Genomic DNA, 25,691 nt, shown 5'->3' on the forward strand with positions numbered 1-25,691 from the left:
CAAAGGTTTAGCTATAGCATCCCAACTATGAATATTAACTGTGGAGCCCACAACGAACAGATTTGGTGGAAACAGGAGAGTCGAGGTTTGTATATAATTCTGCAGTGAGTTGGGCAGCTGTGGTTTTATGTTTTTTTTTTGGATACAATCTGGGTTAGTACCTGGACATCCCTTTCAGAAAGCTTCCTCTTGCGTCGACAATTACTCCTGCTGGATGAGATTCGTACAACGTGGAGGTATGCCTTGCTTGCTGTCCTGGTCGCAGATGAAGCCAGAGAGATGTGCACCAACAATTTGTTCTCTTTTGATATGTCTCCCATTATGTTGTATGGATTGCAATATTAGCCGTGCTATTGCACTGCTAATTTAACCTTCACACTCGGCTCTTATTGATGGAATGTAAAATCAGTAAAGATTTGGCCACCAGGCCACAAATCTTCCAAAAAAAACAAAAAACCTCCAACACTATATTGGCCAGTGTTTGTTTCATTGTCCAACCCCTGTGTATATATATACAAATACATACATACACTACCATTCAAAAGTTTGGGGTCAGTAAATTTTTTTAAAAGTAATTAATGCGTTCATTCATCATGGAAGCATTCAAATGATGTGACAGTAAAGACATTTTTTGTTGCAACAAAATCTATTTAAAATAAAAGCTGTTTTTTTAAAGTTTCTACTCAATATGAAAAAAATTAGTTGCAGTTTCCACAAAAATATTAAGGAACTGTAATAATAATAAAAAGAAGTTTCTTGAGTAGCAAATCAGCATATTAAAATAATTTCTAGAGAATCTTGTGACATTGAAAACTGGAGTAATGATGCTGAAAATGTAACTTTGCCATCACAGGAATAAATTACATTTTAGTATAAATTAAAAAAGAAAACTCTTATTTTGAATTGAATATGACTTTATACTGTATTTTTTGATCAAATTAAAGTAGCCACTGTGAGTAAAATACTTTTTACAAAAACGGTATTGTTATCCAACATTATAGGTCATTCCAGTAATTTAAATCCAATCCATGTTATGTAATTTCACATCAGACAATATGGTCATAATGGTGTGGGTATTTTGTTTCTGTTTTGCGATCTCTTTTCAAAGCATGCAGCTGATCTGTAGTGCACATTTTACGTATCACAACAGCACTAATACCTCTAACCCAATTATGTAGTTGTTATACACCCTTCACACACACAAAACCGCAGATTAAAAGATAATACCCGGTATGACTTTTAAAACAATGTGATTTGCAATATGGAAAATTTGCTATTTACAACATTGCACAACAATACACCAACAAATATATTCTATATATCTCTATTTGACATAAAACACTTAATTTAGGATTGAAGTAATTAAATTGATGTTAATTTCTTAATGTTTAATTTTCATAAAAAAGAAAAGAAAAAATCAACCATAATCGATCGTAATTAAACACATTTCACTTTTCTCTATTGGAAGAGTGGTGTATGTGTATGTTTTTTTTTTTTTTGCTGTTGTGCAAGTATTTATTCAGTACACTAGTTCTGTTTGGCTAGTAGCTCAGGCCTTTCATGGACAATGGTTTGGATTTGTCTGTGTGCTTGTTCAGAGATGTGTTTTCTTTTCTTTTCTATTCTATTCTCTCTGCTGTGTAGATAGTCAGGTAGTTACACGTCCATGTTTCCTGCATTATACTGGTGCACACTAATTTGCACTCATGCATTAGTTATCGATCAAATTAGTGTGTAATTGCAGGTAATTAGAGACACTCAGCAGCAGTTAGGACAGAACACTCTGTACTGTAGTGCAGTGAACGCTCAGGACTCTCAAGGTGAATGAGAGCTAGAGCTTGTGATCCTCTGCCAAAATGAAGATGCAGAAGCTCTTCCGTTCATCAGAATGACAAAATTGATGAACTGTTCATTGTCAAAGGTGTGTTGATACCTAACAGTGTTGTTTTCTGCATCATCTGCAGGATGCAATATTGTAATACTGTGTTTATGATGAGGTAGTCTTAACCTCAAAGCTACCCACAAGGTAATATATTTTAAATGTACTAAATTGGAACTTCATCGTTACAAAATGTGTAATAATTACAAAAATATTTAAATACATGACATACAAGTTCAATAAAATGACAGCAATATTTTGGTAACACTTTATTTTAATGCGTCCTTGTTACACGTTACATGCATTTACTATAGTAATAACTATAAATTGGGCATAATTACATACCAACTAACCAAACCTTAATCCTAACCTAACCCTATAGTAAGGACATGTAGTTAATTACTATTACTCAGTACTTAAATGTATAAATACAATGTAACAGGGACACATTAAAACACTATTTTTTTTTCATATTTTTGTTTTTTAGTTTACAGATGAAATACCATATAAAGATGTATTGAAGTCCTACTTAATTGGGTTAAAAAAGCATTCTTAAGTTCAAGTTATTGCATATAATATAAATGCACTTAATATATACACTTTCGTTTAATAGTAAGTTTACTAACACGCAATTGTCTGAAAACATTATATTCAGTTTGCAATCAAGTATATTCTTTTAAAGTATGTTATTTCCATAATAAGTAGTTTTTAAAAGTTGTGCTAAAGTGTATTTTTGTACCCTTCATAAGGGAGTTTTGTTTGAGGAATTTATTTTTTAACATGTCCACAAACAGATTTGATACAGGTTGTTTGGTATGTCTGTCATTTGTGTATTTTATTTATTTATTCATCAGTAATAATTTATTACTTCATATTTATTTATCGTGGCATATAAAAACAAACTGTGATTGGTTGTTTGACTTTTTGTCTGTGAGTGGGTGGTTTTTGGCTAGATTCCGGCTCCATGATGAGATGTTGAAGAGATTAGACAATAAAATAATAAATATTTAATAATTAATGTTATCTGTACAATAAAAGCCTGAGTTTGACCCCATTGCAGAATAACATCAATGAACAAAAAATAATTGTCTGCATGTTTAAAAATGTTCTGATTTTTATTAGTTGTGATTTAGTAGATTTTTCATCGCAATCAAAGATTTCCCAGTTTTCCAAAATTCGTATTTTTTGAAGCTGCTGTCATATATAGCCACTTTTCCAGCGTCGGGCCGATCGGTCCTAAGAATGGTTCCAGTTATATTTCCACTTCAGCTTGGATCAGCACGGCACAATTACAAAAACTCAGAGATGGTCACTTGTGTGTTGCCTTTGAGCAAAGTAACACAAGTTAATAATAATGTAACGGTAAAACAACGGTTTGGCCCGATGGTGGAAAAGTGGCTTATGTGAACTCGTGGAATGCCTACAGAGTACACAATATTCAACTTTTGTAAAAAAAATAAAAAAAATAAAATAATAATAATTAAAGGCAGGTGTGACATCAGTAGCCTGTCTGCTGGATTATTGTTGAAAGTCTGATTTTAGGCTGTGAAAATGCAAACCCCCTCATGTAGAGGAACAGCAGACCCTCTCCAGCCATGCAGCCAACTCCCTAAAAGCATGCGAACCAGCGCCATTTTAGATTGCCAGAGAATTAAGTTGGAACACTGGAGCTAGCTAGTATTGGCTTAGACGGTGTGTAGAGGGGTTATATTACCCTTCAGGAATAAAACACTTCCCTCTGTTGATGTGAGTCCTGCCAATTGCATGTCACTGGTGCTAGCTTTCGCAATTCCTTGGCCTTGAGGAAAGAGATTTACACTTATAATTCCACCGATAGCTTTAACTCTTTCACCGATTGCTTCCCAGATTGTTGTGTCTATCTTAGGTTTCCTACCTTACCCTTTCCTACCCACATTTCCTACCTTAGGTTGTCTCAGGTAGGAAATGTGTGCAAAGGAATTGCTTTTGCCCTCAGTGTAATCCGTTTTATTATCTTGTTTACTTGCTCTTCTTGCATTGCAAAGTTTAGGTTTCAGAGAGTGAGACATGTTGAGAATTTCCATCCAGGGATTTGATTTCAAGTCCAATATCAATATACTGAAGTTTCCAGGTTCACTCACCCTCCCGATTACTCTTGTTTGCCCTCCTTCCCTATTCTATAGTCTGCTTATCTTCCTCCGCCATCATTTTTCTATGTTCCATTTCTTCTAGCCCAACCCATCCCCTTTTTAGTGCTGCTTGTATAACCTCCTCAGCTGTGATATTTTATTTCATTTTTATTTCATGTTGTCTAATTTATCTGTTTTTTTGTAAGCCAAAATCATACTTCCAGTCATCATAAAGCATGTATGTGGTGTGACATTCATAGGAGCTTAAGCACCCAAAGTGTTTATTCCCAAAGTGCTGATGGGGTGTCCATCTGGAGCACTTAACCTCAGGGAGGGATGTTCCAGGAATTGTTCTGGTAAAACATGAAAACATCCTTCAAAATTAGAACTAGCATTATAACTTGCACACTTTCAGTTCAGCAAGGACTGTGGCATGTGCTTGATCATGAGAGCAGTGTTGCTTGCAGCCATTCCTTTGCTCCTCTTTTTCATGTGTTGTTTTCTGTCTCCAGCTGAGCTAAATATACTGGCAGGGTGAAAGACAAACCCTGCCCAATGTTGAGGACTTCTTATCACTGCACGGTTTGGGTTACATACTTTAGTAGTTGATGGGCAAAAGGGTGCTTAGGGCAGAGGTTTTTGAACTGGGGTCCATGGACCCCCGAGGACTGCAATGGAACGCTTGGGAGTCCACAGGAAAAAAAACCCAAAGATTATACTAAATGTATTTTGAGGCTGTCAAAGTTACAGTATTAAGATATTAATTAAATGTTTAATGCAATAATTAAACACATTTATTAAATTGGATTTTATTACCATTTCATTCCGCTGTCTAAAAACGGGATCAATCACAACTATTTAGCAGTATTAGTCAGAAACCATTTTTTAATTATACATTTATACAAAAGATAATCCACTCTCAACTCAATACAAAGAAAATATTCTAGAGAGAATATTTAATCATTCTTATTTGTCCCATAATTGGCTACGTTTGGCTTAAATTACTTTGACTTAATTGAATTGTTTATAGTTATTTAATTTTCAAACATGCTGTCTCTATATCAATCCCACGTAATATTCTTCCCACACAGTATAAATGTATCTTTAACATAAATGCTTTTATATTTTAGGAAGGGGGTCCCTCACAAGGGGATCACCACATTTGGGAGTCCCTGACAACAAAAACACCCAAGCAAAAATCCCCCTCAAAATAAATAATAAAATAGCCCAAATAGCTTAAACCACCCTATAGTCTGTTAGAAGTATCTTATGAAAGTGACTAGGATATTTTAATCAATAATTTAGTTTTTTTTAATAAGATGCATGTCTAAATAAAGCAGCCATGGCTTCTATTGGAATATCAATTTTGCTTGATGAAATAAGAAGTGCAATGCTGTTTTCAGTCTTGCCCTGGGTGTGTGCTGTCCTCTTGCCTTACAGGTTATCTTTGAGACCGTTTGTGCTTTTAGGAGGAAATTTGAATATGTTTGGAACAGAATTCACACATTGTCACACCCGATATGCTTATAACCTAGCTAACCTTCCATATCATGGACACCAACCAATCACTCTTGAGCAGATGCGGAAAATATGGCTGCTATTTCCTGACCAACATTCCTATGTTATTGTTTGGATTTTTACTACGAGCGGAACATTAGAATGCATTGTGTTGTGCTAACACGCAAATTAGTACACGTGTGTACGTATTTGTGTGTGTGTGTGTGTGTGTGAAAGAGAGCAAGAGGAGGGTCTGTTTTCTGAGTGCTAACACTGTTAAGCTCTTATGTAATAACCAAGTGAGGTCATATAAAATGGGATCTTACAGAGGTAAGCCGATGACTGTTAGATGCTCAGATAGAATAGGATGCATACTATATATTACTGGAAATGTAGTAGTTTTACTGCTCAGAAGTTGGGTTAGGGTTAGGGTTAGGGTCATAGTCCAGATTTGATTTTGAATTTGTACTGCATTATAATGATACAACAAATGTTAATTTAACAACATACTGTAAGATGTAACATATAATCCTAATGTGCATGACTGATAGAAAAATAGGAAACAAAATGATTTAAATAAATAGAAAAACATCAAGTGTTACATTTCCCCGTAAATGTGTTAGTTTACATCATATATACTAAGGAAACTTACTATTAACCATTTAGCAGGTTTTTACCGTGGCATTTTTACAGTCCTTTACCATTAAAATTACGATAGCAGACAAATACAAGGACTCAGAAAGAGGTACATTTCTTTTGATTATTCACAATGAGACATCTCAGCTCTGGACAGACAGAAAGAAAATCCATGGGAGAAAAGGAAATTCCTCAGTTATCATTTACCTCAGAGGAGGTGGAAAATGGATCGGCCCTGAGAATGATGTCATCGGAGCGTGTCTGTGTGTATTGTGTTTCTGATGTGGTTCCTGTTTTAGTGGAAAAAGGACTGTGAGAAAAGGAAAGAGAGTGCGGGGAGAGAGTCAGTGAGGGAGAGGGGAAATTTAGGGTAAGGTTGCGTTTCATTTTGTTTTGTCCTGTCCACTCATGCACCTGCCCAGTCTCCTATCTCCATGTGACTTGATGATGTCATGGTGTGCTGATAATGATTAAACACACACAACAATTACTTCACTCACATAAACACATGGACACACACCCAAATGTGTGATTTGGGTTGTCATTATGGATTTTTATTGACAACTAGTGTGTTTCAGTTCTTTCAATTTCAGTAGTTGATATATTATCAGTGAAATATGATGATTCTCAATACAATTTTCATTACCATATGCTAGTGAATACTATTCTCTATTTAAAAAGATAAATATTAAAAATAACTGAGCCGATGAAATTTAGTCTATTCAATAATCATAAATATTTTTTAGATAATTATTTAATGGTTTGATTTTTCCTTGTTAATATTGTATATTAGATATTAGTTTATTAGAGGACATTCCAGTTTAAAAACTTGATTCAGCTTGCAAGAGGCTATCAGAGACAGTGCACAGAATCACCAACAGGGTTCGGGTTTTTCACATATTCATTTGACTTGAGTGAATGAAACATTTTGGGCAATGTATGTTATCATTAAAGTTTAGCCCCCTGTAGCTTTAACTGTATTGTCTCTCTCTCTTTCTGCAGTTTGTGGATGTGACTTGGCTCAGGGAGGCTTTTTTGTGCGACAAGGCGAGTATATCTGCACTCTGGATTATCAGCGACTCTATGGCACCCGCTGCTTCAGTTGTGAAGAGTTCATTGAAGGGGAAGTTGTGTCCGCCCTGGGCAAGACATACCATCCACGCTGCTTTGTTTGTGCCGTCTGCAAGTAAGACTCGCATGCACTCACTAGCAAACACTAGCATACATTCACTATTGGTACATTTAACAAATTGGGTAAGGTAAGGCATCAGTAACCAGACTTCAAAATGTTATTCGCAAAGCGTATTCAATATCAAATGTATGTATGTATGTGTATATATAATCTTGCAGCCAGTAAGTCATTCATTCATTCAATTTATTGCAAACAGCTGAATCATTCTGGAATGAAGTAAATGTCTCTCTTTATGAAAGGGCCATTGAACCATTGGTTCACCCGAATAGTTGAAAACGCAGATTCTTTTTCGTTGGCAAAGTTGAGCAAAAAGAGGCAATATTGTGTCAAAAATATAACACAATATGAGCTTATTGAAATGTTGTATAAAATCAGTATCACATTTGCACTTGTGTTAATCGGAATAAAAACAGCACTCGATACTTGCTTAACTATATCATATATCAAATTATAACTATAAAGTTGGGCAATCTTGTTACTGAGGGGCGGGAAGGAAAGGGCACCCATCAGCTTTCAGTAAGAATATGAAGTGTATGCTCCGCTCCCAGGCCACTTATTTCCAGAGTGGTGTAGGGTGTCCCTCAGTCTCTGAATGGATGTTGTGTATGTGCATGTGACATGTTGCTCAGGAAGAGTCCCTCCTACATTTCCATAGCGATGCATGTTTCTGTGGACACTGTGTACCCAATTGATATCTTGGGTGCGACTAAATCTTAAATCACCTTCTAAATATCTCATTTGTTGTTACGCTGGATGACTCTATACAGCCTATTCCAACACTTTTTTATGTTTACCAGTTAGAAATGATTGTTACTGCTATTATTACAACTTTAATGGCAAGCTAGAAGGTGTGAACAGACGTCTGCAAAGTAGCTCTTTCTTTTGAATGATGGATTTTTTTTACAAAGTAAATTGAGCCAACAACCACAGGAACAGAGTATTCATTGTTATACCAAGAAAAAGAGGCAATCAACATCCATCACAAAGAGTTTGGCATAACATTGGCTAGCACATCAGGTTTCAATTCAAAATCAGGCAATGGTGTGTTAATAGGACTCAAACATTTACTCTTCCATTGGGTGATGAGAGCTAGAGAGATGATGATCAGCATACCGTGATATCATCAGCTTTCAAACTGAACTATCAGCCAGATATGATTGAACCTGTGCCATCAAGCCTCTCTTATGAAGGCCTGCTTCACTCAACCAAGAGGTCTTATTCCTGCCCTATTCATTATAGCACAAACATAAAGCTTGTGAAACACAAATGAGATGTTGGGTTGAATATTTAAGATGTTTATTTTCATACACTGTAAATAATAATATAAACTTTATTGCAGACACAGGTCCATATAACACATCATACAGTATAAAAAAGGAGATAATATTGCTTATATTGATAAATAATGCTTAGACTATTACTATTAAGCTTGTTAATGTGTGCATGCTAGGGCAGGGATCTTTACCAGTTTTCTTAGTACAAACATATGCTAATGCTACAGTAGCTATTCATTAAAAAATCTGTTAATTTGATCTTTCTGGTTTTAATATTCTTACTTAATCCAGTTAAGTTTTAGCTACACAATGTATTTTAATAGTTTATACTGTAGTTATTCAATATTATAGTTATTATACTTATTTAAAATTATATAGTTGTTTAAAAGTGTACAATCAAACTGATTGTGCTGTCAATCTCCAAAAATGACAAAAAAGCACCATAAATGTAGTCCAAAAGTATGTGGCATTATATGTGACATTGTATACTTCTATAAGTCTTCTGAATGATTATTTTGAGTGAAGAACGGTCTGAAATTGTTATAATCTTTCTCTAAAAACCCTCCCCACAGCTATGAAATCTCTTTTATTTCATGCAGAGACATGTTGCAGTGGGTCTGACAGCAATAATGTTTGTCATGTGTGTAATAACTGGCTGTGATGTGTCAGTTTGAATATGCAAATGTACAAATAAGTTACATTAGGCCTGTTATTGCTACTGAGAAGTGGAAGTTTTTTATTAAAACAGTGACTGGTACAGGTTTAGAGGACGTGAAATGTAGTGCACATGTGTTTTTGCTTTCTTTTATGCTGCTTTTTTGTAACTTGTGCAGCTCGACAACATCTGTCCCCATTGCTTTTCGTTGAACGGAAAACAAAACTTCTTGAGTAGATAGAAATTTTCTTTTTTTATGAAATGAATTTTTTGGGGCAAACTGTCTATCCCCTTAAGAATGCACCTGCCTTTGCTTATGCTTAGTTATTTGATTAATTTTAAAAGATTAACAAAGCAGTGTTTGTCTCGTGACAATTTCTCGCAATTTTTGCAAACTGCTAATATGCTGAAATGTTTCGTTTTGTCACCCTGTTGTGCGTTTTTCACATTTATATTGTAGTGCCCCTACATCTGAGCCTAATTTAAAATGGTTTACTAAAAACTAGTTTAAAATTCATCCTCATATGAAAGTGATTTTATAACCTTGGTAAATGACGAGGTGACTGTGTGTGTGTATTTCTGGCAGGCAGCCGTTTCCAGCTGGGGACCGCGTGACGTTTAATGGGAAGGAGTGCATTTGTGAGAAATGCACTCAGCCTGTGCCAGTCAACAGCATGGCACCCCCACAGGCTGTGTACAGTAAGTTCTCTGTGTTTTTGCATTGCTATCTGTTTCCATTATATGTAACATGCACTCTCTTACCCATTCATTTCCTAAATGTCTGCAATGACAGCCCTCTCTGGCGTTTCATTAGTACTACACTACACTTTTGTCTCGCTCTCTCTGCAGATTGCTGTGGCTGTGGAAAGGAGTTTAAAAATGAGCAGTCTCTGGTGGCGTTGGACAAGCACTGGCACCTTGGCTGCTTCAAGTGCAAAGTGTGCAATAAAGTGCTTAATGCCGAATATATCAGCAAGTTAGTCCCACTATTCCTGTTCATGTGTGTGCGAATGTGTAGATGGGTGCTTGTGTGTCTTTTATCAATCGTAGTAATGTGATATGAAAGCCTGCTGAACCCACTGGAATGACTCAACGTTATTGATGTGCTCTGATATGAAAGAACAGTGTGGGATTTCTCAAGGCCAGAGAGCAAACAGAGACTTGTCACCATCTTGAAGTGAATTACATCTACTGTAATGTGTGTTGATGTTCTGTAGGGATGGGATCCCGTATTGTGAGGCAGACTACCACGCCATGTTCGGCATCCAGTGTGAAACCTGCAAGAAATACATCACTGGAAAAGTACTTGAGGTTTGAAGGAAATCTTTACTATTTGGCAGTGATCATTTAATGAATGGATTCCTTAATGGATGGAAGTAGATGAATGAATGGCATAATTATATTGTTAGCATTGTTTAAACTCAATGTGAAATCAAAATGGACCCCATTTTCTTCTTTAAAGATCAGAAAATTGTGGAAAATTGGAACGTTCTTATTAAAATGAAAAGTGTTATGTATTTTTGTAGTACATATTATTTTGAATTGGCTTTTATTTACATTTTTTTTTAGATGTTTTCTTTTTTTTGAGTAAAAAGAAAGTTTGAGTAAAGTCTTAAGTTTGAGTAATGTTATATGCTTTTGTCTTCTTTATTAGTTTAAAACTATTTCTATTTAGCTTCATTTTTAAGTTTTTCAGTACTTTATTAGTTCTATATTTTAGTACTATATTTCAGATTTATTTCAGATAGTTGCCAATTTAATTTTCGCTTACGTTTTTTAAGATTATGTTTTTCATCTAATATATATATATATTATTTTATTTCAATGAAGGAAAATCACTTTTAACAATAACAACTCGGTTTTGGGTGGGATAAATTAAAGAGCTCATCCAATTTTTTAATAAGCCAATAGGCTTTATATTACAGCCATGTATCAAGGGGAGGGACACTCATTCTAGAGAACATTTGATTGGACAAATATCTGCCTAGTACAGGATGAGTCATCAATATTTTTGGTCTATTTTTCCAGAAGAGACAGACTTCAAATGTCTCATCTGGAAATTTCAAATAGGCTAAATTTCTTAAATGAATTTTGTCAACTTTTAGGAGTTCACTAATATAGATGATCTCAAAGCTAATCGACATGGACTTAAAGCCTCAAAAGTATGGTGTGATTCTGGCCACTTTTCATGTTCCAAAGTCCTGCGATACACTTTTCTAATCAAGAATTATGTTTCTCTCAGAAATATGTCACATTACCAGGTAAAATGGGTTTAATTTTAGCATTGTTGCCCCTAAGATTTGTTTGCATTTATCATATATTTTCTTTGAGTGTGTGTGAAAGGCTTTTATTCTCATCTGAGAGCTGGTACTCTATAATCCCAGTGGTCAAGCTGAGTGGGTGTTTACTAAGAGAATCTTAGACAGTCATTTCACAACTCCTCTAAAGCCTAATTATAGTATTGAACAATCTATCTCCTCATATTGCTTCTCCCTTTCACTTTTTCTGTTTTGTTCACTCTCTTTTGTTCTTACATGCAAACTCTTCCTCGTTTTTCTTTAAACAGCTATTTTGTTACACCCTAACAAGCCCCCCTATTGATGTAGTTGTTCTTTGTATCTGCTTAGTTTCCCATTGGTTGGTCTCATACTGTATGGCTAAATATTGCTTGTAAATAAAACAAGTTATGTGTGCATTATCATATTTATCACATACATAAAGATCTACAGATTTGTGTTCCTTAGAGCTCTATAAATCTGTGTGTGTTTATGTGTTTGTTAGATATTTGTCAGAAGTTGCACACTGTTGCTATAGTGAGACTGTCCCATTGGCACTGCTACCGTAACCCAGAATTAGATTGTGTGACATCATAGTTTAGGATGGTATTTTTAACTACACAACTGCCGTGCCAAGTGCTTTAAGGTGATGTGAAATAAATGAAGTCATGCAAAATGGTATCTTGGCATACTCTTTTGCCTTCGGCAAATTTTTTTACATGAACTGAAGACTAGCTGATACAGGTATCCATATGTTATCAAGATTAATTGGCCCACCTTTCAGGAGTATTGCCAGTTTACAAGCTTAGACACCATCAGGGTATTGAGGGAATCAAAGGTAAAGGTTTTTATTGTGTATTTGAGGGGATTTTTAAACAGTTTGTTCCATTTGTATAACTGCTCCGATGGAAACAGAAAGCGAGAAAACAGAGTGTGTTTTTTTTAGGCCCAATTTAGTCTTTAGCACTGATTGAGAATTGTATCTGAACCTGAAATGTCATGACATTTCCAGTGGCAGGACTGAAGCTGTGTTTAAAGAGGATGGCCTTTGAGGTGGAGGGGGCTGAGTAGATTTTCCAGTGCAGGTTATGATACTCGTGAAATTAAATCAACATCTGTGTTGAACACTAAAAGCAGCGCAACACAGCATGCTGAACATTTCCGATAGATGAGAATAGATTAGGAAAATATAAAAGATGAAATAGATTTGACAAATCTGTACTCTAGAACAGTCTAGAACAATTTACCTACTATTTATTTTTTGAAGCTTGGAAGGGTTCAGTTTGAGCAGATGTTTTATACCATCATCACTGTCCTCGTCAGAGCTCATTTCACAGTACATTCAACATCTGGTTCATATTTGCGATCTCAAACATATTCTCAAAACTATCATTTTCAACATCTTCAAAATCAGTATTTTGATCGCTGACAGCTTCTTCACCAGATCCACCATCAAGTGACAGTGACACTAATATTTGATTGCATTCAATACTTGCTCTGCAGTAAATCACTGAGCCATTTCAAGTTTTGCTAATGATTCTTCCTATTCTTTTGTTTTCTGCCTGAGGTAACTACAAGTGAAACATCACTTCATCATTGTGTATCAGACATCGCCACCTTGTGGAATAAAGATAAGAAGGTTGACGTCTTGCTTTAAAAAAATTAATGAGGAGGAGGAGGGTAGTGATTGACGGCCCGGGTCACTGAAGACCCGAGTTTTGTGTTTAAGGGTTAATTAATAATTTCCTGCAGTGGAGTTGAATGACTGATGTGTGCTCTGCTCTCTGTTTATCTTTTGCAGGCTGGAGAAAAGCACTACCATCCCACATGTGCCAGATGTGCACGCTGTGAGCAGATGTTTGGGGAGGGCGAGGAGATGTACCTGCAAGGTAACTTAAATCTCATCAAATCTACATGATGAAAAGGTTTGATTCTGATGCTGAAATTTGATTCACACAAATCCCACAATACAATAAAACTCTTTTTACATGTAATATTCAAAACAAAAAACTCTATAATAGTATACTCTATAAATGTGACTAGTCAATGAGTGACTTCATCTCTGTGCCTCCCAAATCAGCTTGTAATGTTATGTAATGTTAGTCATTAAAAAAATGAAGGTAATTGATTAGTTGTGGAGATTTAATTTGATGATTTGTGTCAGAATGCTGCAATAAACATTTTTCTCTACAAAGTTCTCTAATTGTAGACCATGAAACCAGACAGACAGACAGTGCAGACACAGCTGGGGTATATTGATGAGGATTTTTGAATAATTTTTATATATGTATTAGTGTACTTGGAGTTTTATGCTTAAGAAAAACAGTATCTGTAGGCTACTGACAAAAACATGGATGGATAGTTTGTTTTGTATGTTAATAATAAAGCAATAGACAGTCATATAAAGCTAAAAGCTCACACCAGTCACATCCAATTAAAAATTATAAAGAAGAAAATAAACATTTGACATAAGATATATGTGGTTTTATTTTTTCTCTTGTGTCTCACACCTCAAACGTTGCAGTAATTCAGTCTCTCACTGGAATCTCACTGCACTGTAGTTTGTCAAAGGAGATTTATAGTCAGATGTGGACAAGACTCTGCTTTTATAGCAGAATCAGTTAGAAGTCTTTTTCAATCAGGCTGAAATAAAACGAAAGACTGCTGACTCATTCTAGGGGTGAATGATTGTGTTAGTTTATGAATGCCAGTTTGTATAGGGGTATATATGAGCATGCTAACACCTCAGGTAGACAAGTTATGTGAGATAATAAATTGAATTAAGAACTGTGGGCCCAACCACACTTAAAAATCTACACTACTGTTCAAAGGTTTTGGGGTGTGTAATATTTTTTTTATAATTTTGAAAGAAGTCTCTCACCAAGGCTGCATTTATTTTATCAAAATACAGTAAAACAGTAATATTGTGAAATATTATTACAATTCAAAATAACTTTTAGATTTTAATATTTTAAAATGTGGGTTTTTTTTTTCATGTGAGGGCAAAGCTGAAAATTCAGCATCATTACATATCTTCAGTGACTCATGATCCTTCAAAAATAATTCTATTATCATATCATTGTTATATCATTCTAATATTTGATTCACAAGAAACATTTGATATTATACATGATAATTATCAATGTTAAAAACAGTTGTGCTGCTTAATATTTTTATGGAAACTGATGTTTTTTTTAGGATTATTTTATGAATAGAAAGTTCAAAAGAACAACATTTATTTGAAATAGTAAAGTCACTTTCTGTCACTTTTGATTGATATAATGCATCCTGAATAAAAGTATTAATTTCTTTCAAAAAATCATACTAACTTGTGAACTGTATTTGTGCTAGATCAATCCACTAAAAACGACACCAGCTTGTTAAAAGTTTTTGCAAAAATGGCTCAGGGAAGTGAGTACTGAATTATTTTTTTTATTTTTTTTTGCTGATGCCACTTCTAATGCAATGGCATACAGCCATTACAAGTGTGACTTAAGTGTCAAATACTGAAGGGCCACTGCATTTTTACATGGACTTTTTAGTTATTTTTAGCTTTCTCTTTCACAGGTTCTTCCATCTGGCATCCTCCTTGCAGACAGGCAGCACGTATAGAGGAGAAGAGTAAGGTAACTGCAATCCAATTTGACTAAGAGTTAAATGCTCTGAAACAGTCATTCTCTCTATGTAAATTAGGCTTATTATATATTGCTCCTTTTTCAACAAACTTGCTATTTTCACCCACTGGAAATAGGTTGTGACTGAGTTTTAAAAGAAAAATGTAAAAAAAAAAAAAGATCATGGCAGTTGTTATTCATCAACAAATGGAGAAAAGTGTTGTAATCGGCAAACATCCAGATGCATGTTGTTGTCAAGCGCACCTTTGGCTTTTTAAAGAGTCGATTCAGGTGCCTGGATCATGGTGGTGGAGTGATACTCTATAGTTCCAGTAAAGTATGAAGGATTTCATCCTCCACAGCCGCTCTCAGAAGAAAGTTGCAAATTGTGCTCAGTAGTAATTTTGCATGGTTGTGCTGTTAATGAATTTGCTAAATTCCTTAAAGTGCCCCTTTTATGTTTTTTTTTATAGATATTATCTTTCATGTAGTGTGTTAAACAGTTGAATATGAATGTAAAAAATCTGCAAAGATCAAAGTGCATGGTAAATGGAGTTTGTCTCCCAAAAGAAAGAACTAAATCCGAGCTGTCTGAAATGAGTCGTCAGTAATTACAGTTTTACTTCCTGCATGAACCTATGTAAGTTTGTTTTGCGGCCCGCCAACAACGTCTACTTTGAGCTGCCCTCAAACACTGTAGTTATCGCTGAGGCCATGGAAGAGTTTGGTTTGTGTTGTCGACATGTTTTCTGCACTGTGAAAGCAAATTCTGAGGATGAAGGATGAAGGAATAGGATGAAGACTCACGCTCGAATTGATACATTCAAACCAATGCTCGATATAAGATGATTGTTGCTGTTCATTTCACTGTGTATACTGAGGAAGCTTTCAGAGCTGAAATTCGGATATGGTAATAAGATTTTAATTTCCGCTGCGCTGACCAATCACAACAGACTGGGTCATCTGACCAATCACAGCAGAGTAGGCTCTCGCAAAGGAGGAAACCGGATCATTGATCAAATGGTCTCAAACGCTGTGAGAAAAGAGGTGATGCTGCAATGTATAGTATGAGAAAATGAAAGTGTTTTTGACCTTGGATATGCAAATCTATTGAAGGAGACCTTTAAAACAAAATTAGGAACCATTAAAATAGCATTAAAGGGGCAATTTAAGTGAATCAAGCACTAAATCAACGTAGACGGAATGTGCAAATAAACACCTCTATTATTAGCAGATCCAATTCATTCTTAATGTGCTTCTCAGTTCGCATACTTGCGCACTATTCTATGCTAGAGTTATACCGAAAAAAAGAAATGTGTGGAACGTTGGACACTTCCTTAGTTTGTGACTACTTGTCTCCAGCTTCAAATTCAGAATACAGGTCTGTGACTATTGTCTGCGAGTGCAAATTTCAACATTCAACTTCAGATTTTTATTTTACAGGTTTTCACATTGGAGCTGTGAGTGTAAATGTTCACGTACAAGCCTGAATATTTATTGTACAAGTTCTCAAATAGTTCTCAAAAAGTACTCTTTTACCTTCATAAGTGCGTGCCCCCCACTTATATCATTAAAGACCAAAGCCTACGATGATTGTTTTTTCATAGCAGCTAGAATCGGTGACAGCACTTAAAAAGGTGTGCGATGTTACGAAATAAAAATGAGCTCTGGTTTAGGCAGCCGACATGCTCTGAAATATACCATGCAAAATCATTTACCAGGGAATCTATCGAGTTGCATATCTTAAACAAAGGTGATATGCAGTATGTGGAAGCGCTTCACTGTAACAACCCTTTCCCTGCAGAAACAGGTGCGGATTCAGCTCAGTGATCTCCATTCCAATGCACCTGTGCAGGTTTGTGACATGCGGCCCACTTCCCTCTGCATGGGCTTACCTCCCGACCTGCTTTCAGCTTTAATAGAATGCTCAATGAGGTCCAAAATGAGCCTGCCAGGCCACTGTAGGCTACTGCCACACCCACCCAGTAGAAATCAGGAACCAAAGAACAGGTCTCTTAACATCTAGACAAAGATGTTCAGTCCCACAAATCCCACAATGCACCATGAAGCATGAATGTTCACTATGTTCCCTTAACAGAAGTTCTGAAACTCGAAACATAAATCTTGTGAGCCAACTCACTACACATCTGACATAGCCTGGCAAGCCAGACCTACATCAAGATGTTAGGTCTGGCAACTCTCCATAGACACGGCTCAATCCGAGGGGCGGGATAAACGGCTGTCTTTCAAATTCCCTCTACACGCAATATGACAGCGCTTCAACCAACCAGACAACACATCTTCCTTTTTTAAGAATGACTTAAGTGCCGTTCTTTGCTCTTTTCTCAAAGAAAAACTCCAAGTCCTCCAGAGTCGCGGCCAAATCCGATTTGAAAGACTGTTCTCCAGCAGCAGCCGCCATTCTTTGTTTTCAAGTTGCAGGGAACCGTCGCAAATCTGTCGTCATTATGTTAAGCCCGCCCCGCCTACTCTATACACGATGTGATTGGCCTGACCCAATTTAGGTTTTTACAGCTCCGAAAGTCAATGGAGAGTTGCTAGACTACCCTGGCTGCAAAATACATTTTGCTGCCGCTAGGGTGCGTGTAGATTTCTAGGCTACATCTGACACACAATAGATGTTTTTTTAAAAACATAAACCATTATTTAATTATATGTCAGCATAAACATCGCTAAACAGGTAATGAACATAATCTATTCTAGATAACATTTATAATTTATTTACAGCTGAAATGTTGGACATATTTGTAACAATCAAAGTATTTATCATAATGTACTTTGAATTAATAAAAAATAAAAAAATAATGTCAGAAAGATATCAGTTCTGCTGTTGTTTATACCAGTGGTGATGTTGAACTATGGACGTTGTCATGTCGCCGGAGTCATCAATAGAGTCATCAGTGTGCCAATGTGTAGTGAGCCAGGGTCCTTACTAGTGCTCGAATTCATGTATACGATATACTGATTCACGAGCTAGGAAGCTAGGGAACTGATTGAGACGCACCGGTGTGTAGGTATAGAGAAGATGCTGTGAATTGACCCTGAATGCATTACTAATAAAATGGAAAATCTTTAATATTTTTGTAAGAAGAATCTCTAGAGTTTAGACTGCCTGATGTTTGTTGATATTGAAATTACAGATCATTTTCCCTTAACTATGTAACTACCATTTGTCCAATGTGCCATTTATACTGCAACATTATACATTTATACTGCATTTGAATAAGAAAAATAAGGTTTTCTTCTCCAACTTTATTTTAAATTAGCATTATATACTTTCTCTTGAAAATAAGTAAAAACTACATATTAAAAACTATTTATTGCGGTTTACTGTGTATCCGTTCCTATATTACAAGAAGTGTTTGACAAAGCAAAGAAAAACGCATTGTTCTTAACGGCAAAACCTTAGGCTATCTACTGTACCTTTCTGTTGAATCCTTCATAAACTGTGTGAAGACTGATAAATTGTTGTTACATCCACACAATAGTAACAGCAACATGGAAATTGCTCTATAATCATTTATGACCTTAAGACTTAACATGACTGTTACTTTGTATGATTTCAATTGAGTCAAATAGGCTAGTCCCCTTCTGGTTTAGTGCCGTTGTGTTTGTATTTCTTATTCTTACCTTGGTTTTGTTTCCAGGTGACGAGAACCTCCTCTGAGAGCATCACCTCTGCTCCTGCCTCCAGTGCTTCCGGCTCCCCTAGCAGAGTGATCTATGTAAGTGCACATGTGAAAATGATTCCATGCTTTATTACTTTTCATTTGTTCAAGTTTGCCACCAGTGGGCAGCAACACACAAGCATACAAATAACCATGCAAGAGTTATCCAACTTTTTCCTGACTTGCTTACTGCATTTTGAATTATGGGAGACGCTTTAAAGCATCCATGTGAAAACAAACCTGAAAAGAGAGATGAGGATTTGAGGAAAAAAACCTGATGCTCTTCTGCATTCCAGTGAATCATTCATGGGATATATTGTAAAGTAAATCGGGAGAGCAGCAAATGTGCAGTGTTGTTGTCTTTTTTCATACTGTTACAGCAGAATACAAAGAAAAAAGAAAATAATCAGGAGGAAAAGAACGCAGGGAAATACCAAGCGTTTACTTCTAACGTCTAAAAAACAAAATAACATAAAACATCCCTGATCTGGATTATTTGTAGAGCAACCTTACGATTTGAAATTATTTGTTTTAGTCTTTTTGAGTGGAGTTCTCCAAACCGGAAATGTAATTGTCTCCCCTTTTCACTTCTGATCATTATTAGCAGTGTGTACTGCAATGTTTCTAAAGCAGGTAAATATAGTATTTGTTATCTGTCAAAATGACGGAAAGTACTTTAAAATATTATTACTCAAAGCTAAAGTTAATGAACATTTTTGATTAAGGCAACATATGTTACATAATATAGACCAATATTATTACAGTTATATTTAATCCGTCCGTAATATTGCTGTGAAAAGAATAGAGCAGGGCTATTCAACTAGCTTCATTCGAGGGCCGGTTCTCAGATTGAAAGGTTGAGATGGGCCGGTGGGTTGGTTTGAGGGTTTAAAAGTAAACCTTAAAAAATATTGTATTTACTTGGAAATGTGGTACCCAACAGTATGCAGATATAGAAGACCATAATTTACTTTATTAAAAACTTGATAATTTACAGCAACAAAATCTGAAAAGAGGAAAAGAGGAGGAGGGAGGTTGGTGCACTCGGGCCGGATGGAGATGATTGGCGGGCCGCCAGTTGAATAGCCCTGGAATAGAGCTTTTGGGGTTATTCATGGCCTGTTGTAGTTATTTGTTCATGCTTTTACACTTTTAAGTTTCCTTTTAATGTTCGATGGTTGAAGAGTGAGTAGAATAATGTCACTTCATTATAAGTTTATTTATTTTAAAGAAGCTTATTATAGCATTCATAGAGCGGGCCTTTCACTGATTGTTTAAAGTTTATTGGAAGTTACTCCCATAATTTGCGCAAAGCGCCAAGGGCCGTAGGAAAAAGGTGGATATAGAGAGTTATAATGCTATAATGTTTCTCTTTCTCAAGGCAAAACTGGGTGATGAGCTTCTGGACTACAAGGACCTGGCTGCTCTTCCTAAAATCAAAGCGATCTACAACATTGACAGACCTGACATGCTTTCATACTCACCCTATGTGAGCTACCCTGTGGAGGACAGGACCTTTGGAGAGGTACAAACACACCTAACACTGGCGAAATTTGTAAATGAATAATTGCCGGATCCAAACAACAATTAAAAGGCGCTGTGACCGACACTGACCATACAACTTCAGTTTTCCCGGAACATACAATGACGTCACTACATGGTGGTAGCACAACTAAATAAGAGCATTATTCACAAGTTTCAGGCCCTAACTATAGCCTGGTTTGTTATCCTGTCACATATACAGTAGCTACATTGAGAACAAATATCATTCATCTTTTTCTCACCGATGACGACGTTGCCTCTTCATTACATCAATTTCCGACTGTTCTCGTTGCTTATATCTCCTGCTATCCTGATTAGATTCAGCAGAACTGCACAGGGGTGCATTTCCATCTTCTCTCTATCTTTTTTGATCAAAAACACCAAGAGTTTTACTCACGGATATGAAAAATGAAAATATGCTTGACTGTCTTTTTTGACAACTTGGTAATTTTAACTTATTTTTAATAGAATAATTTGTCAGGTATACACTCTCTCCAAACTTTCCGTTGCTCACTACGCACAAAACAATAAGCAGTAATTAAGCACCAACCAGTGAGAATGATTTTGAACTTAAAGTCCCACTGTGTTGGAAATCAAGCTTTAATATTGTTTATGTCTATGTGGTGTTTTTAATTCAATTTGCACATGGTTTGTCTTAAAGCATAAGTCAGCACCGTTGCTGAGTGTTCTCTCCTTAAAACTGCAGTGAGCCAAAGACAGTCTCAAAATCACAGTTTGAAATCACTGGTGTTTCTACTTGTAACCAATCACGTCAAAGTGTGATCATCAACGAGTGGATCTCTGAGCTGATGTGAGTGAGGGGAGGGGTGACTAATTTGCATATTCATAGATGAGGCAAGGGTGTAGAGATGCATTCAAGCTATTATATAAATCATGAAGATTTTTTTTCCACGATAAAAAGGTTTAAATATGTATCAAAGTGATGTTTATGTTTTGGTGATCAAAGATGAATTTTAAGGGATAAAATTAGTGACTACAGGGGGACTTTAAGAAAGCTGATTGGTCAAAAATATACATGTTTAGGGACAATAGAAAACATAACCTCCATCTGGATAATACATCTGCATAACCTGTGTGTCTCGCTCTGTCTCACATACATGCAGCACTATCACCATATAATGCACTTGTTAATGCCGTATCGTTTAAAAACAAATACCGGAACACAAAAATCCAAAATATGACATTTTCCTGAACAGGATCCGGCTCAAATGAAGCCCTGATGTCCTCCACTTTTGACAGTTTTTACTTATCACAGGTGACTTAAAGTAAAAGTCTTGCATAATTACATCATACAACAGGTGCAGCATGTGTACTCCATTGTTATAACAGTGCCATTTTTAAATCTAATCATCTTCACTCATCATCCAGCATCACCTCAGCATGTCTTGGCCAAAAAGTGTAGTTTTGCTATTTCATTGAAGTATTAGAATAGTTTCAGTCATGTAAAGTGACTCAGTTAAGGAGAAAAGCTCATTTTTTCATTAACATAGCTGTCATTGCATTCCAGTCCATCTTACTCATTTGCTTTCTTTGTTCACAGTCACCACAGCAACTCACCCCTACTCCAACTGAGGTACAGTAGAGTTGATATGAAGAAACAGGCCCTGTTATTGTTTTATTAGGTCTTATTTGCTAATCATGGCATATACATTGTGTAATTGTATGTACAGAAAAGGTTCTCACACAAAAGGTCTGCCAAATAATTTTTTACCCTCTTTTAATTTGTTTTTATTTTCTTTTTTTTTATAAATTTGATTAAATTAGATTTTTTTTTATGCAGAATCTGTGGCAGTTTAATAATTAGTCTTGCTCTAAAATAAGTAGGGAGTTTTTGTAGGGTCACTTAGTTGTAATTTAATTTCTTGCCATTTATAATTGTTATTAAAAAAAATAACAATTTGGCATAAATAGACAATAGAATAAATGTACTGAACTTTACTTGATGAATCATGGTTTCTAATTGAAAATGTTTGCACAAATGTTTTATGCATATATGTGTATATGTGCATGATTAGTAAATGAGACCTAGTGTTTCCTCATATTTTGTGAATAGTTGTTGTAGTTTTGAACAGTTGTGGTTTGGTGACATGAATAGTATTGTGTGTTCGTCTTCAGTTTGTAAACTCTGTGGTGTAATGACTCAATGATCAGCTTATTACTATAAAGACTGATTATTGTAGATTGGTTTCTTTTTCAGCTTTAAAGTTTCCTCCTGTGTGTCCCAGTCCCATAGTGGTCACTGTTTAACTTTGCTAATTCCCAGCAAGCAATTTTGCATTTAAAAGACGTCTAATAGCCGTCCAAACACAGCCCTGACGTCTAAGCTAAAACAAGGCAAAATTTGGGCTATCAGTGAAAATTGAATAGACGTCTAACCATAGCCCAAGAATAGAAAGAAAATAAATGAAATCAAACTCCTTGTAATCACTGTTGACTTTGCTTACATGATGGAATATCATAAATCTCACAAGCTATTTTGGCAAAAACGACGTAACCAAATTCAAGGTTATTTTGGCTAGAAGTGGGTTAGTCATAGCCGGACTAATTCGAGTCTATAGTTAACCTAGACGGTGAAATGATGGCTATTGCTTGCTGGGTTGTCTGATACTTTCAGACTAAATAAATAATACTGTCTCTTTGTTTCTAGGGAGATGGGGAAAAGTCTCCCCGCCAGAGGAGGCCCTCCAGCCCCAGCTCCAACAGCTCTTTAGGGGGTTATGGCCGCTATACGCCTTCCCGCTCACCACAGACCTACAGCAGACCAGGTATCCCTCCACATACATGTTGATACTTACATGAACACAAAGTCATTCTTACCTGCACAGTTATTCTGTAACTATCTATGAGTCTTTTCAGTGATTTGGATGTACTGGGAGCTTTAAACTTTAAGTGTTTTCCCTTCTACACCATCACACGCTGTTCCAAAACCTAGTGAGTCATCTCCATAGGCAGCATTTTAAGGCATCATAGGCTTAGGTGATTACTTACTTAAACCAAAATCAAAAGCATGTCCTGTAAATAACTTCTAATTAAAACGCCTATTCTTTTCTCCTATGTATGCTTATCTATTATACACTATAGCACTTTTCACCCTGCATTGCGGTGCCAGACGTGTGCAGTGTGAAACGATGCATTGTTAGAATGTTATGATTACATGCTTAGGAACCGACAACCAATCGCGTGCCTTATATTCACATTATTTGGACCATCACAGAAAAAACGTGAGTTGTATATAAAAAATGTCAAATGGCGGCAAAAAATGCATCAATTGGAGTATTTTTACATTTATTGTCCGAAAAGTCCAATCAGAATTTTCTAATTTTAAACAAATTTTTATACAAATTTATATATAGATTTATAAAATAGATGAATACTTTTATTCATTGAGGATACATGAAATTGATCAAAAGTGACAGGAAATACATTTGTTATAGATTTCTATTCCAAATTTTTATTTACTTTCTATTCATCAAAAAATACAAAAAACTGTTTTCAACTTTGACAATAATGAGATGTTTCTTGAGCACCAAATCATCATATTTGAATGATTTCTGAATTATCATGAGACACTGAAGACTGGAGTAATGATGCTGAAAATTCAGTTTTGCCATCGCAGGAATTAATTACATTAAATACACAAAATATATTAAAATAGAAAACTATTATTTTAAATTGTAGTAATAATTCATAATATTACTGTTTTTTTATTTATATGTTTGATCAAATAAATGAAGCCTCATAAAAGTGATCATAAAAAAGCACCAAGTTTTGGAACAGTGCTAAAGCATTCCATTCTACAATCACATTTAAACAACAATAAACTGATTTGATGTAGAATTTCAAGAACAAAGTAATTACATAATTATTTGTTTTTTAGTGTAGTTATCCTCTATTCTCACTATTCACTATTCTCATATTACTGCCATTCTTCCCTGACCGGCTGGGTCTCTTGCTCAGAGCAATATCTGAGCGTCAAATACACCACCCAACCAGAATATTCCAACTTGTTGGCTGTACCAACCTCGGGGAGGAGTAGCACCCATGGTAGTGCCAGAGGCTCCTCCCCATTGCCTTTGTATAGCAGCAGTGGTAGAAACACTCCACAGGCAGGGAGCGGTGGTGTGGCCCTGTCCCTCAACCCCACTACTCTGGCTTTGCTCCAACAACACAACTACATCCCTTACTTAAGAGGTACCACAGCTCTTCCGGCAGGCCTTTGTCTCGTAGCAAACCACTTACTCACTGCACTTGTGTGAACTTAAGTGTGCACTTGAATTTTATTGGTAAAAGATTAACTTCCCCTTGACAAAATGAATGAACGAGTGCAATACTAAAAAAATGCTGTTTAAAAAACTTTGTCACAATGTGCATGAAGTTCTTGCAACACTAACGAACAATGGATCAAGCTCTGTAACCCTTAGAGCTTCATTAGGGTTTGCATTCACAATGGACTAGCAAATTGCAGACATGAAATTACTACCCTATCCTTCATCCACCTTTTCCGAACAGGAATTGATACAGGATTCAAACAGGAAGCAAAGTCTGAAAGTAGGCCTAGGACAGCCCTTCACCTCAATTTGCCTTCTCACGGTAAACCCTAAAAATCAGTCTCTCTTTCACTGTGTATCACCAGTGTATTACAGTGATGTGAGATTGTAGGTGTACCGCAAGGTTCTGTCCTCGGACCAATTGCTTGCTGGTATTGTGTTTATATAGAGTTTGTATGTCCAATCATTTTGCATGGAAAACCTGTGGATATTCATTATATTTGAGCTGAAACAGTAACTTTATGCACAAGAAAAATGCGAACGTTGGTGGTGACCATTAATATGCAATTATTTGTTGTACTGTTAGTTGATGTTGTGCTTCGTCTGGTAAGGTGAAATTTTCCCCCATGCGTTTGATATTCAAAGTGACTGTCTGTATGTTTGTGTTAGTGTTGCCATTTATTTTGTGGTTGTCATTTCTCTCTTTTCAGCATTTTCAAGTGTTATTTGTAAATATATGTTATTTAACTTAACATGCATACTCAGACAGGCAATAATTTTCAGGTGGATATATAGTGTAGTCCAAAAGTCTGAGACAACTAGTGAAAATGCTTGTATTTTGGATTTGTAATACCTATTATCGATGTAAAGCCGCTTTGGAACAATCTACATTGTTAAAAGCGCTATATAAATGAAGATAACTTGACTTGACTTGACTATAATAATTGAATTACAAAATATACTATAGAATCATTACCGAATTTCAATTCATAATAAATTCAGAATTTCAAAACAGATCAATATCAGAACATACTGCAAAT

General features: G+C 35.8%; 1 protein-coding gene across 10 annotated transcripts in view; it reads left to right on the forward strand.

Annotated features, from left to right (window-relative positions):
- ablim2 (actin binding LIM protein family, member 2) overlaps positions 1–25,691 on the forward strand; it is a 63,504-nt gene that overhangs the window by 24,569 nt on the left and 13,244 nt on the right. For 4 of the 10 annotated variants that reach the window (XR_013819138.1, XR_013819141.1, XR_013819142.1 and 1 more), the window contains exons 3-14: positions 7,123–7,306; positions 9,828–9,940; positions 10,091–10,217; positions 10,459–10,552; positions 13,319–13,406; positions 15,085–15,143; positions 16,936–16,986; positions 18,800–18,877; positions 20,202–20,345; positions 21,924–21,956; positions 23,031–23,148; positions 24,341–24,574. Coding sequence is in view for 1 of the 10 variants with exons in the window: in XM_079850840.1 (XP_079706966.1) it covers positions 7,123–7,306; positions 9,828–9,940; positions 10,091–10,217; positions 10,459–10,552; positions 13,319–13,406; positions 15,085–15,143; positions 16,936–16,986; positions 18,800–18,877; positions 20,202–20,345; positions 21,924–21,956; positions 23,031–23,148; positions 24,341–24,574 (1,323 nt within the window). In the remaining 9 variants the exon portion in view is untranslated. The remainder of the gene's footprint in view (positions 1–7,122; positions 7,307–9,827; positions 9,941–10,090; positions 10,218–10,458; positions 10,553–13,318; positions 13,407–15,084; positions 15,144–16,935; positions 16,987–18,799; positions 18,878–20,201; positions 20,346–21,923; positions 21,957–23,030; positions 23,149–24,340; positions 24,575–25,691) is intronic. The other 6 variants (XR_013819139.1, XR_013819143.1, XR_013819140.1 and 3 more) reach the window with 4 other exon arrangements.

Source organism: Squalius cephalus, assembly GCF_949319135.1.
Source record: "Squalius cephalus genome assembly, chromosome: 19".
NCBI lineage: Eukaryota > Metazoa > Chordata > Actinopteri > Cypriniformes > Leuciscidae > Squalius > Squalius cephalus.